A 12,330-nucleotide genomic window follows, 5' to 3' on the forward strand; every position below is an offset into this window, starting at 1 on the left:
CTGCCTTTCCTATGTGAACTGTGCCCCATGGTAGCTAGCAAAAGAGATGATAGGAGGAAGTTTTTCTTTTTAGAGTAAATGAAGCTAATAAATGAAGAAGAAATGCTAGAATTAGAATGTCAGCATTTTGTAATCTCTATTGAAATAATGGATGTAGGCAGTTATCATTAATGATCACAAAAGGAGCGAGAACCAGACATTGTGTGCCTCTCAATAGAAATACACAACCCCAATGAGGAAGTATTCTTGCCTAAAAATTCAGATGTAATCTAATCAAGACTCCAGATCGGGGACAGGGGAATGAGGTAGATGAAACCCTGGGATGCAGGAACTCCACAGGACACCTCCCAGTGTCTTCATCACATGACCTGCTAGGGGAGAAAGAGAAAGAGGGAAGGAAAACCTATCAAAAGACTGAGACATAAAAATCAGTGGAAATGTGGGCTTTCTTTCACTGCTGATTCAAGCAAACTGAAAACAATAATGAGAGAGTTGGGGAAGTTTGAATACTGGATATTCATATTAAGGAATTATTTTCTCTTAAGGTGGGGTCATGCATTGTGGTTAGGTTTCTAATCATCTTTTTTTTCTAATCATCCTTTAGAGATAAATGCAGAAACATTATAGATAAAAGATGATTTGGGGGATTTGCTTCATAAGAATCTGGGGAGAGAAAAACAATGGATGGGGGCAGAGATGAACTGACATGGTCATACGGTGATAATTACTGAAGCTGGGTGATGGGCACATGCTCTGTGATATGCGCACTGTGAAAAAGAAGAAATGAGGGAGAGATTGATAGGTGGGGCCTGGGCCCTCTGGTTTGAATGACAGCACATGGTTTTCAAACTCCTTTATGGGCACAGCATCCCGATATCACAATGCTTTTGGTGGAATGTCACAATCTCAGAAGACCAGGAAATATAGCCATATTGCCTAGCATGAAAATAAAGCCCTCTTACTATTAAAGAGTATAAATGTACACATAAAATAAATTGAAATGCTCACCAGTGTATATAAAAATAAACCCAATTTTCCCGTCAATATTTATTTCCTCAACAGACTCTGTAAAATCTTTTAAACAAATAGAGAAATTTTTAAATTATTAATCTTTTTATTTCAGGGATTTTTACAAATCAGTGGGAAAAAATACTAAAATCCAATAGTAAATAGGCAAGGAACATAAGTATCCTTTGAAAAAGGTACACAGAGAACAATGAACATATTTTTTAACAATTGAACTTACTGGTAATCAAAGAAATATAAATTCAATCTGCAAGATAACTTTTTTTTCTTGCTCATCATGTTGGCTAACTTTTTTTTCAAAGATAATAATGGATGCTACTGAGGGTGGGTCATACCTTACTGGTGAGCATCTAAATTTGCACATCTGTCTGAAAACCAATTTGTCAGTATGTCTTAAATGGCTTCGAGATACTTATACCCTTTGACCTAGTAATTGCCAGTCTAGGAACCTTTCCCAAGGTTACAGGGATGTTGGGGTGCTCAGTGCTGCTTCTGGCATGGGCCCTGCTCCACCCCACCGCCCAGCAATACTTTCTTCACCTTCTCAGTCTTACAGACTCACCCAGGATATTGGAGACAATACTGCTCAGAGCTGTAAAAGCTTATCTCCAGAGGGAAGGGGAAGCCTCTCTCTGTGACTTGGGAGGGTTTTAAAAGCTCACCCCCAGCCTGAAGAAGGGGCAAGCTCACTGGAGGGTGAGGGGAAGAAATTATGGCCAGAAGCACAAAGGGCTGTGAGCCTGGGAAGTGAGAGTGGAGAGGGAAATGAGACCGAGACCATTCTGAATTAAGGAAGGGAAGTGGGTGAGAAGAAAGCGGGGACATGCAGAAAACAGGATACACATAACAAAATTCTTGTTGGATGGAATAGGGGTGTGTTATCCTTTAAGTTTCTCTATATTTTTAATTTTTTCCAAGTTAAATGTAAAGTTATTTATAATATCCTAGTTTTATTTTTTCAATGCATAGAAAAAAGACTGGAGAAAAAGGGGGGAATATAACTTTGAAGAAAGTTTTCATTTGCGGATTTTTCACTCATCTCTCATCATCTGCGAATACACGTTATCAGTCAACAATGGCAAGGGTTTCCAAACTTTGATGGCAGAAAAATGTTACATTAAGAACTGCTATCCACTCACTTGACTTATTCCCTTGGACTGGGGAAAAGATCTGTGTGGCCTGGGTGAATAATCGACCCCTGCCCCAGCTGCAGTCTTCCCTCCAGGCAGTGAGCATGCTGGATGCCTATCAAGGATGGTGGGGAGATGGCGATGCTGGGGAACATGATGGGGCGGGTGAGTGAAGGGCCACTCTCATAAACAACAGCTTGTTAGTTCTCAGAGCACTTATGTTGGGGGCCCGTTTTGAGACCCCCAGTCTACTCTGAAGTTCCCCCATCTGTCTCTGGTTGACCTGAGGTACTCTGCTGTGTGTGTGTGGCGGGGGCGCAGGGGGGGAGACATGGCCAGTGGGAGGGCAGGGAGCGGCCTTAGTGCAGGTACAGCCCCCTGGTGTCCCTTCATGCTGTGGGCAACTTTTTGAGCCCTCAAAGGTCACAGAAAGAGGAGGGTCTTTCTTTTGCTTGGGAATGGCCTTTCTCTGCCCAAATGTTCAAGCATTACCAGGCAGGCAGAACCAGGCTCTTCCCCAGACATGAACAGTCCTTGAGTCTCTTAAAACATGCGAAATTGGACCCTGGGCTGGAAGGGGTGGACAAGGCCCACAGCTGATGTCCTCCTCCAAGGCTGCTACAGGCCAGGCCAGGGAGAGGGAGGCCTGAGCTGACTGCACAGTTGTTGCTGATTGTAGGAACTACACGGTGGTGAACGCGGAGAAGGGCCTCCTGGAAGTGCAGCGCGTGAGCTGTGCGGGCATGAAGCTGAGCTGCCAGCTCAAGGTCCAGAACTCTCTGTGGACGGCCACTGAGGTAACCACCCCCCTGCAGGGCTCTCATCGAGGTGGGCGACACCAGCCCCTGGGGGGTCCCATTTAGCAACTAAATATGCAGGACACCCAGGTACATTTGAATTTCGGATTTAACCCCAGCCCACAACTGTGAGACCCCAGAGCAATGCCAGCAGCCCTGTGAACAAGCAGCATATCTGGGATTCAGCTAAGTGTCAAGTGCAGAATCCCGGCAAGAGGAGAACCCCAGCAGGTTGGCGAAGTGGCTGGGTTTCTTATAACATTACCTGTCTACACAGCAAATCCACTCAGCTCTGAGGCCTCGTGCCTTCATGTAAAAAGGTCAGCAGAAGGCGCAAGGAACTGTCTTCTGAGAACTCCAGAGAGGAGTGCCCCAAAACAAATGCTCTGAAGCTACTGGGTGGGGGTGTATGAACTGGTGCAGGCTTTCCAGATGGCAAGTATGGTTCAAATATGCATCAGAAATCCCAAAAATATTTGTACCATGTAAGCCTCTGCAATTTTAGCTTTAAGAGTTTGTTCTAAGGAAAAAACCAAGACACGCACACACACTCAGACTAGATAGGTGTATAAGAATGCTCATTCCAGTATAATTCATAGTAGTAAAGACTTGAACAGAATAAACATCTGACAACAGATGAGCCAAATTCTGAGCGATAGACATGCATCATACCCTCACAGACCAGGTGGACAGGGCCTCTGCCTGCACTGATCATCCTGGGAGAAGAAAAGTGTGGAAACAGCATAGAAGTGTGGTCCCACTGTTGGGAACACGCACACACACCAATACCCACGGAAAACTGAAAGTCTGGGCCCCAAATCCCAAAAGTGGCTTTCTCTGGGTATTGGAGTATGGGCGATTTTGTTTTTCTTCAGTATATTCTGTAGTTTTCCAAGTTTTTACAAAGAACAGAAATATGAAAACAACCCACCAGAAAGCCTCAATAAGTTACTTTCCAAGGCGTAAAGGGCCTTCTGAGACGGAGTGCACCCTAGGAACCGGCAGGCCTGTTGCAGCCCAGCTCTCATGTTTTTTTTGTTTGGTTTTCTTTGGTTTATTAAGTCTTTATTGAATTTGTTACAATATTGCTTCTGTTTTATGTTTTGGTTTTTTGGCCGTGAGGCATGTGGGATCTTAGCTCCCTGACCAGGGATCGAATCCACACCCCCTGCGTTGGAAGGCAAAGTCTTAACCACTGGACCGCCAGGGAAGTCCCCCGGCTCTCATGTTGACTGTCTCCTCCGCAGGACCAGAAGATCTACATCTACAGCCTCAAGGGCATGTGTCCCTTGAACACGCCCCAACGGGCTTTGGACACCCCAGCCATTGTCACCTGCTTCTTGGCGGTGCCTGTTATAAAAAAGGTGAGGTAAGGGGGAGGTGGTGCTTAGGTCTCTGATTCTCCCTTCCCCATTCCATTGGGCGGGTGGGGAGGGAGCAGAGCCATGCTCTTCTGGATCACCAAGCCTAGGTCACAGTCAGCCTTAGAGAGACAGGAGATCGGGGCCATCATTAGTGGGCTAAGTGGAAGGCTTGCATTCTGCATGCATATGCCACAGCCCCAGTTCAGGTGAGATGCTTTTCTGGTGCAACTGGTGTCAAGGAGCAGTTGCATGTGTGCCCTTCCCCTTCTGAGAGCAGGGACCTCAGGAGCCTGGCCCAGCACCTCCCACAGCCACTTGGTCACCGGGCCCTGGCAGGCTGCCACCCCTGTCAGACAGCCAGCTCCCCTCCCCCTTCAGCTCTGCCTCCTCTGGAGTGCTCAGCCTCAGTCCCAGAACTCAGTCCCTCTTTGTCCAGCATGGCCCTGAAGACTCAACACCTCAACTTCTAGCCCCTGCCTTTCTCAAATGAGTCTGCGAGTGGTGCCCTCCCCAGCCCTGGGCCCCGGCAGGGCTGCTGATCCTCAGGATCAGACCCAGCCCACAGGGCCAGCCAGGGCTCACCCCCCGCTGCCCCCTCACACCCCTCCCCACCCAGCACCGCACTCTGAGCAGGCCCTTCCCTCCAGAATTGACCCTGCCGCTCAACACCTCTTCCTCTTCCTCTTCATTTCTGAAGATCAAGCGCCATGACCACCCCCCCAAGAAGCTGCCCCTACCCTCGCCCCAGCTCCTCAGTGGCGTTCCCAAGGCTTCTCTGGCCTCCAGAACCCCTTTGTGGGCCCTGAGGCCCCTATTTGTGCAGCTCCCTGCTCGAAGGGTCATTATTGGTGAGGCTTCGTTAAAACATGTCGGCTATTATCATCTGATTCCAGTTCTCCCACCTGCAAAATGGGTGTAAAAGAGATTGAGAGGAGGATCTCTGGGCATAACGTACCCAAATCTCTGGGCCAGCGCACTGAGTAAATTTGAGCATTATTACTACTTCCTGACAATCGTGAAATATATGCACTCTCCTCTCCACCCCTCTACAGTTTCATTTCTTAAGAAACTGAGATCAGGGACTTCCCTGGTGGCTCAGTGGTTTAGAATCCGCCTGCCAATGCAGGGGACAGAGGTTCGATCCCTGGGCCAGGAAGATCCCACATGCCGCACACAGAGCAACTAAGCCCGTATGCCACAACTACTGAGCCTGTGTGCCACAACTACTGAGCCTGTGTGCCACAACTACTGAAGCCCCCGCACCTAGAGCCCATGCTCCGCAACAAGAGAAGCCACTGCAATGAGAAGCCCGCACACCACAACAAAGAGTAGCCCCCGCTCGCCACAACTAGAGAAAGCCGCACGCAGCAACGAAGACCCAACACAGCCAAAAATAAATAAATAAATTTATTTATTTAAAAAAATAGAAACTGAAATCAACCTTAGAGTCATTTTTGACTGTGACCCCACGGGCAACTGGGGAGCTCAGGACCTGGTTGCACTGAAGCACAGAACTCAACACAAAGTGTTATTTAAAGCCATGGCTGGCCAGAGCCCCAAGCCAGGGCACCACCACCCACTCGACCGGCTGGAATAAAGCTGGCTCTGTGCAGAGCCTCCCTGCCAGTCTGCCCCTCAGAGGCCATGCTGCCCTGTGGCCACGGATGACAGACCCCTGCATTCTTGCACGCACACATCCACACCCATCTGGGATGTGGGACTCACCACCTGGCTGGGGCCCAGAGCCGGGACTGATAGAGACCTTGCTCCTATTTGCTTTGGCTGTTTTCTTCCCTTGAATCCTGAAGGTGGATTTCAGTAAGCTAGAGGCTGGTTCACTCATCACCTTGGATAGCCCAACTTCCCAGCTCCCAACAAGGGGGCTTTCTGCTGCTCACCCTCCCTGGCACAAGGCCCACGTCTCTGCTGTCTCCCAGCTCTGGCTTTGTTCTCCTGAACTCTTCCTGGCCACCCCCCAACCCCACCCAGGCATCTAGGCTGCTAAGCTGCTCTCCATTCCCAGCTCCGCACGGATGCTCCGAGGAGGCCTGGGCTGGGCCCAGCATTCAGCACAGTCTCTGCAACTTTGGCCTCTGCCTGATGACCTCTGGTGGTTGTAGAAGAGCACATGCTTCATTGCGGGGGCAGGAGACACCCCAAGACCCCATCATTGCCTAAACCACAGGCATTTCAGAGTAGATGTGGTAAGCGGGGAATGTGGCATAGTGGCCAAAAAGTGCCTCCACAAGAGGGTTGAATTTGGAAGTGATTTCTTCAAGAATTAGTTCAGCAGCATGTGTTGTGACTTGAGCATAAAACTGGGGGGAGTCACAGAGGTGACTGGGACTCAGCCCCTCCCTGTGCAGGCCAGTGCCGGGGGCAGTGGTGGGCACGCAGACCCAGGCCTGCTCTTACGGAGCACCCGGCTTGTGGGGCAGCAGGCAGGAGGCCAAGAGCAGACCCATAGGGTGTCCACAACTGCTGTCACCTTAAGGAGCAGATTTCAGGGGAAGGAGGGCGCCACATCCTGCCTCAGAAGGAGGCCCTGGTGACCTGAAGGAGAAGGCAGCTCCCTCCTGCTGGCATTGCAAGAAGCCCAGGTTGGGCTTCCCTGGTGGCGCAGTGGTTGAGAGCCCACCTGCCGATGCAGGGGACGCGGGTTCACGCCCCGGTCCGGGAAGATCCCACATGCCGCAGAGTAGCTGGGCCCGTGAGCCATAGCCGCTGAGCCTGCACATCCGGAGCCTGTGTTCCGCAACGGGAGAGGCCCACGTACCGCAAAAAAAAAAAAGAAACCCAGGAAGAAAAGCTGTGTGGTCCAGGCAACATGTGCCCCTTGCTTGGGTGCCATGGACCTTTTTCCTGCTGCTCACAGGAGGGGGGATGGGTGTGGCTTTTCTGGGCCTGAGCTGCACCTCCTTTGGGAGCGTACCCAGAAGCTCCCGCTGGCAGCCGCTGCCTTTTTAGGAGCTGGCTTCTCCAGGAAGTGCTGGTAGAAAGTGCATGCCCACCTAGAGTACGTGCAGAGATGAGTCTTGCACCGACTGTTTCTGTCCCGGGTGCGCGAGACGCAAGGGCATCAAGCATCCCTGTCTTCTCCCCGCAGAATTCCTACCTGGTGCTGGCAGGCCTGGCTGATGGGCTTGTGGCGGTGTTTCCCATGGTGCACGGCACCCCAGACCACAGCTGCTCCTACCTGTGCTCACACACAGCCAACAGGTCCAAGTTCAGCATCCCAGATGAAGACGCGAGGCAGAACCCCTACCCCGTGAAGGCCATGGAGGTGGTCAACAGTGGATCCGAGGTCTGGTATAGCAATGGGCCGGGCCTGCTGGTCATCGACTGCGTGGCCCTGGAGATCAGCAGGCGGCTGGAGCCCTACTCAGCCCCTTCGGTGGTCACGTCAGTCGTGTGCGGCTCTGAGTGCCATGGGGAGGAGGTCGTCTGGTGCCTGGACGACAGGGCCAACTGCTTGGTGATGTACCACTCCGCCACCTACCAGCTGTGCGCCCGATACTTCTGCGGGGACCCCAGCCCCCTCAGGGACGTGTTTCCTGTGCACCCAATGGGCCTGGAGCCCCTGGACTGCTCCACAGCCAGCCCGAAGGAGCCCAGGAAGGACTGCATTGCAGACATGAGCATCATGTACAGTGAGGAGCTGGGCACGCAGATCCTGACCCACCAGGACTCGCTGACCGACTACTGCTCTATGTCCTCCTACTCCTCGTCTCCACCCCTCCAGGTGCCCACGTCCCTTGCAAGCCTACCCTGCTCCCCCGCAAGCTCTTCCAGCTTGCCTTTCTCCACTGACTGCGAGGACACCAGCAGGCTGCTCGAGCCCACCACGGGCTCTGACAGGTCTGAGCATGACCTGAGCCCCGTGGATGGCGAGGCGTTCAGCCAGCACCTGCAGGCTGTGAAGATCCTTGCCGTGAAAGATGTCATCTGGGTCCCCAGGTAGGTTTCCCAACAGGGAGTACCATCCTGCACCACCCACTGCTCTTGCTTTGGGGGCAGAGTGAGGGGAACCTTAAGGTACTGTCAAGATCCATCAGGAGCTATTCCCTCTCTTCCGGAACTGGAGGGAATCTCTTTAGCAAATCTAAGAAGGGCTGCACGAAAGCCCATCAGCCCTCCAGAGAACTCAGGGCACCACAAAGGAGAGCCACGGTCAGGTTTCCTACTGGGAAAGGCCTCCTCGCCCTGCTCCGGGGCCCTCTCGGTAACTCAATCCATTTGCAGAAGCTGTGTTTGTTCCCGTGCCTTTCTGCACACCAGCTCTGTTTCCCTTGGAGAGTACAGCCCTAGACAAACGGTTCCCCTTCTGGGTTTTGGTTTCTTAGGCGTGGTGGAGATGTTATCGTCATTGGCTTGGAGAAGGATGCAGGAACCCAGCGGGGCCGAGTCATCGCTGTCTTGAAAGCCCGAGAGCTGACTCCGCACGGGTAAGACTGAGGGCAGCTCCTAGAGAACCCAGGGTGTGGCATAGGGAATCGAGGTCTCACTGCCACCTCCCTGCATAATGGCCGCCACCCTTCTGTCCTCCACCAATAAACATGGTGTCCACCACTGTGGCCATAGACGGAGGACAAACAGGCAGCTCCTAGGCGATCAGCAAATACCAGCTGAACCGGCCATCACCCACTGGTCATGGATGCCTGTTTTTGGGGTGCCCAGAGCACCTGTGGACCAACTGCCCTGCCTGGGGTATGCCTTCAAGCTCAGCTGCAGTTGAAATGGGGATCCAGTTCATTCCCTATCCCTCCTGCCAAACAAGAGAGCCCTTCCTGAGGTGCCTCTCCTCCCATACAGCACCAGGTGAAGCCACACAGCCAGACCACACCAACCTTTGCCATGCCTACCCTCGCCATGCCCATTCCCAGGCTCAGCTGTACCCATCTGCTGGGGGTCCCACCAGGAGGCAGGCCAGACTCCATTGTGAGGGTCATGCTGGGCAGGACAGCCTGTCCAGACACAGTCTGCCTGAATATAGAGATGGGAGGCTGGTGCCAGCCAGTGTTGGAGTCGTCAGGCCGCTGGCAATGTCCACACCCCTCACTTTGCTGAGTCCCACGTGGTTAATCTCCCTTATGGAGAAATCGCATTCAGCCTGTTTTCCCCAGAGTAGGATGATGACAGAGGAAATGTCTATGGCACCCGGGCCAGTGACCCTTGCCCTGCAAGTGATACTGGATACAAGACCTGGGTTTGCTGCTGAGCACCAGCTGAGTTTGTGGGCGGCAGTAGTTCCCAGATCGCAGGTCAGGCTTCCAGGGAAGCAGGCAGGTCTGTAGAGCCCGGGTCTGTTGACCTCAGAGTGCCCACCATTAGTTCCCCTGAATTTTCTCCTGGTGTTGTTTTTCCTATTTGCCCCCCAAAGACAGGTTTACCAAGAGCCAGGCACACTCACTGTAGGGAGTAAGCAGCCCAGGCAGCCAGCAAAAGGGAGGCCAGCTTTTTGAGATGCACCTGAGACGTTTATTCCCTTGGCAAATAGCTACCAAGTGCCCGAGACATGCAAGGCCTGAGGAAGTGGAGGCCCCTGAACGTTCCAGTTTACATGCTGGCCTCAGTGCCAGGCAGGGCACACGGCAGTGTGTGCTCGGAGGTGGGACACACAGCCCCGCGGAGGCCCAGAAGGAAACTTGCAGTGTATGCCCGGATCATGCAAAACAATCCACAGGCTCAAAAAAAATGTACATAGTTGGGACTTGTTGGTACAGGTTTTTTGCCTAATATATTGCCCTGTATTTCTTAAGTATGTGGAAACTTAGAAAGGGAGAAGAATCATGCCTGGGCTGGGTGGCAAGGAAATTGAGTTAAAGCTTAAAATCTGTCATGGACCATTGATGAGCAAGAATTATTAGGTAGAATTGATAATTCTGTCCTCCCTCAGCATCTGCAGGGGATTGTTTCCAGGACCTCTGCAGATACAAAAATCCGAGGATGCTCAAGTCCTTATATGTAAAATGACACAGTACAGTCAGCCCTCCGTATCTGAGGATGCCAAACCTGTGGACACAGAGGACTGACCATTTTTTCTGGGCTCTTTGGGGTCTGAGGTGCATTAGGGAGGATACCTGCTCTGAGGTGAACCTGAAATGATGCCCTAGGCCCCTTTTTAGGCTTTAGAAAGACTGCCCACAGGCTGGACCACAGAGAGAGAAGCAGTGTGTCCCAGCACATTGGTGGTGCCAGGCTGGGGTGCACAGATGCCCCCTTAACCAGGCTGTGTCCTCCGAAAAGGTGCAGGGTGAGGGTCACAGCCCCGACCAAGTGGGTACCCCTGTGGGTTTTCTCAGACCCCCTCTCTCTGCAGGGTGCTTGTGGATGCTGCCGTAGTGGCAAAGGACACAGTTGTGTGCGGCTTTGAGAACGAAAAGCTGGAGTGGTGCCTGGCTGTCTGGAGGGGCTGGGGCACCCGGGAGTTTGACATTTTCTACCAGTCCTATGAGGAGCTGGGCCGGCTGGAGAATTGCATGCGGAAGAGAAGGTAATTCCTGTGAAATGAGCATTTCTCGGACCTGGACAGCATGGGCCAGCAGCCTGACCTCTCCACCTGCAGCCTGCAGCCCTCTAAAGACCCAGGAGGCAGACTGGGTTCTCCTCTGAACCACTTGCTGCTAAGAAGTGCTGAGAAGTTCCCACCCCGCCCAGGTTGGGGGGGTTGAGGGTTCTCCTATCCTAGGGCTGAGTTCCCTGGATACCCCCATCCCCCCAATGCCCAAGGGAAGATGGTGGGGTCTGATTGGGCCAAAGTCCACCTGCCTCTTCCATCCACTCTCAGGGCTGGGCTGGGTCACACGAAGTGGGGCTGGGCCTTGCTGGCATAATGGGCCTCCCCACTTTCACCCCCAGGTCTGGGGTGGAATTACACTAGGGGCTCTCAGTTGGGGAGCAGTTCGGGGCAGGGAGGGAGGAGGGCTGTGACCCCTGCCCCTTCCCCCGGTGGCTCACAGGCTCTCAGCACATTTCTCAAGCTCCTGAGTCCCCGGGGCCCGGGGCCCCGCTCGGGCAGGCTGAGATCAGATGTCCCCGCTTGGGAAAGTCTCTGTGTGAAAAGCCTTAGAAGGACCCCAGCGAGGAGCACTGCCCAATCTGGGGAATGAATGAGTTTCTTTAAGTCACAGGGCTGGAAAGCCAAGAGCCAACACAGGGCCGAGAGCACCAACTCAGCCTTTACATTCCTCTCCTGTCGACAGAAGGCAGAGAGACTCAATCATCAGGACTCGAGAAAGGACCTGTGTTTACAGCTTTGTGAAATAAATTTGGATGCAGCTGGAGCATAAACCCTGTTTGCACATAATAATCTTGTTTATCACTTTAACAAGTTAAGTCATATCTCAATGGTTAGGACTCTGTGAAATCACATCGTATGAGGCTTATATCAAATTATGTATTTACTACGCAACACATACAGCAGAGTAAAAAAGTGAAATTGTTAACAGGGTGATGTATGGGTATGATGGCAAGAACTTTCATAAATTGCGCACACACTTGCATGTACGTACCTATGCACAAATGTTCACATCGTTATCAAGAGTAACCATTTGAGGCTGCTAAACCCAGAACAGGAGTGTGAATGTGAGATCATCCTCCAGTACAAGCTGTTGACCTTTTTCTAAAATTAAATTATAAAAATCAAACAAGATTTTGCTTGTGTATGTGGGCAAATGTGATTCCTTTCATCTCAAGAGTGAAGTCATGGCTTTCTGTCTGTAGAGTACATGTAATAACAGCGCAGACTCTTCCCACCCAGGCCCACTCACTGCCCCAGTGGAAGGGGCAGCCCCTCCTTGGCCCATGGTAAGGCTGCCCCTAAGCAGTTTCTGTGGGCAGAGATGGGCTGTGGTCTCCCCACTTCCTTTTAGTGGCCTCAGGGGGGCTAAGGGTCTGAGCCTCCCCATGTCACAGCCATTGGCCCCTCAGCAGTTTCTTGGAGGTCACCACTCCCCCTTTCTTCTCATCTTCGCACCCGATAGCTGCCTAGTTAACTTCTCAAATGCAAACTGG

The 12,330-nt window shown here is 52.0% G+C and overlaps 1 protein-coding gene across 5 annotated transcripts in view; it reads left to right on the plus strand.

The window, feature by feature from the left end:
* LRRK1 (leucine rich repeat kinase 1) overlaps positions 1-11,979 on the plus strand; it is a 123,085-nt gene extending 111,106 nt beyond the window's left edge. For 3 of the 5 annotated variants that reach the window (XM_027083237.1, XM_027083236.1, XM_027083238.1), the window contains exons 30-34: positions 2,836-2,953; positions 4,201-4,317; positions 7,424-8,274; positions 8,661-8,762; positions 10,637-11,979. In XM_027083237.1, the coding sequence (XP_026939038.1) occupies positions 2,836-2,953; positions 4,201-4,317; positions 7,424-8,274; positions 8,661-8,762; positions 10,637-10,814 (1,366 nt within the window). In that variant the 3' untranslated portion in view covers positions 10,815-11,979. Of the gene's footprint in view, positions 1-2,835; positions 2,954-4,200; positions 4,318-5,369; positions 5,491-6,340; positions 6,522-7,423; positions 8,275-8,660; positions 8,763-10,636 lie in introns of those variants that run through there. The other 2 variants (XR_003428021.1, XM_027083239.1) reach the window with 2 other exon arrangements.
* Positions 11,980-12,330: the final 351 nt, after the last annotated feature.

The sequence above is a fragment of the Aethalodelphis obliquidens genome, unplaced genomic scaffold (assembly GCF_003676395.1).
Source record: "Aethalodelphis obliquidens isolate GAN/ISIS:26980383/991018 unplaced genomic scaffold, ASM367639v1 scaffold49, whole genome shotgun sequence".
Lineage (NCBI taxonomy): Eukaryota > Metazoa > Chordata > Mammalia > Artiodactyla > Delphinidae > Aethalodelphis > Aethalodelphis obliquidens.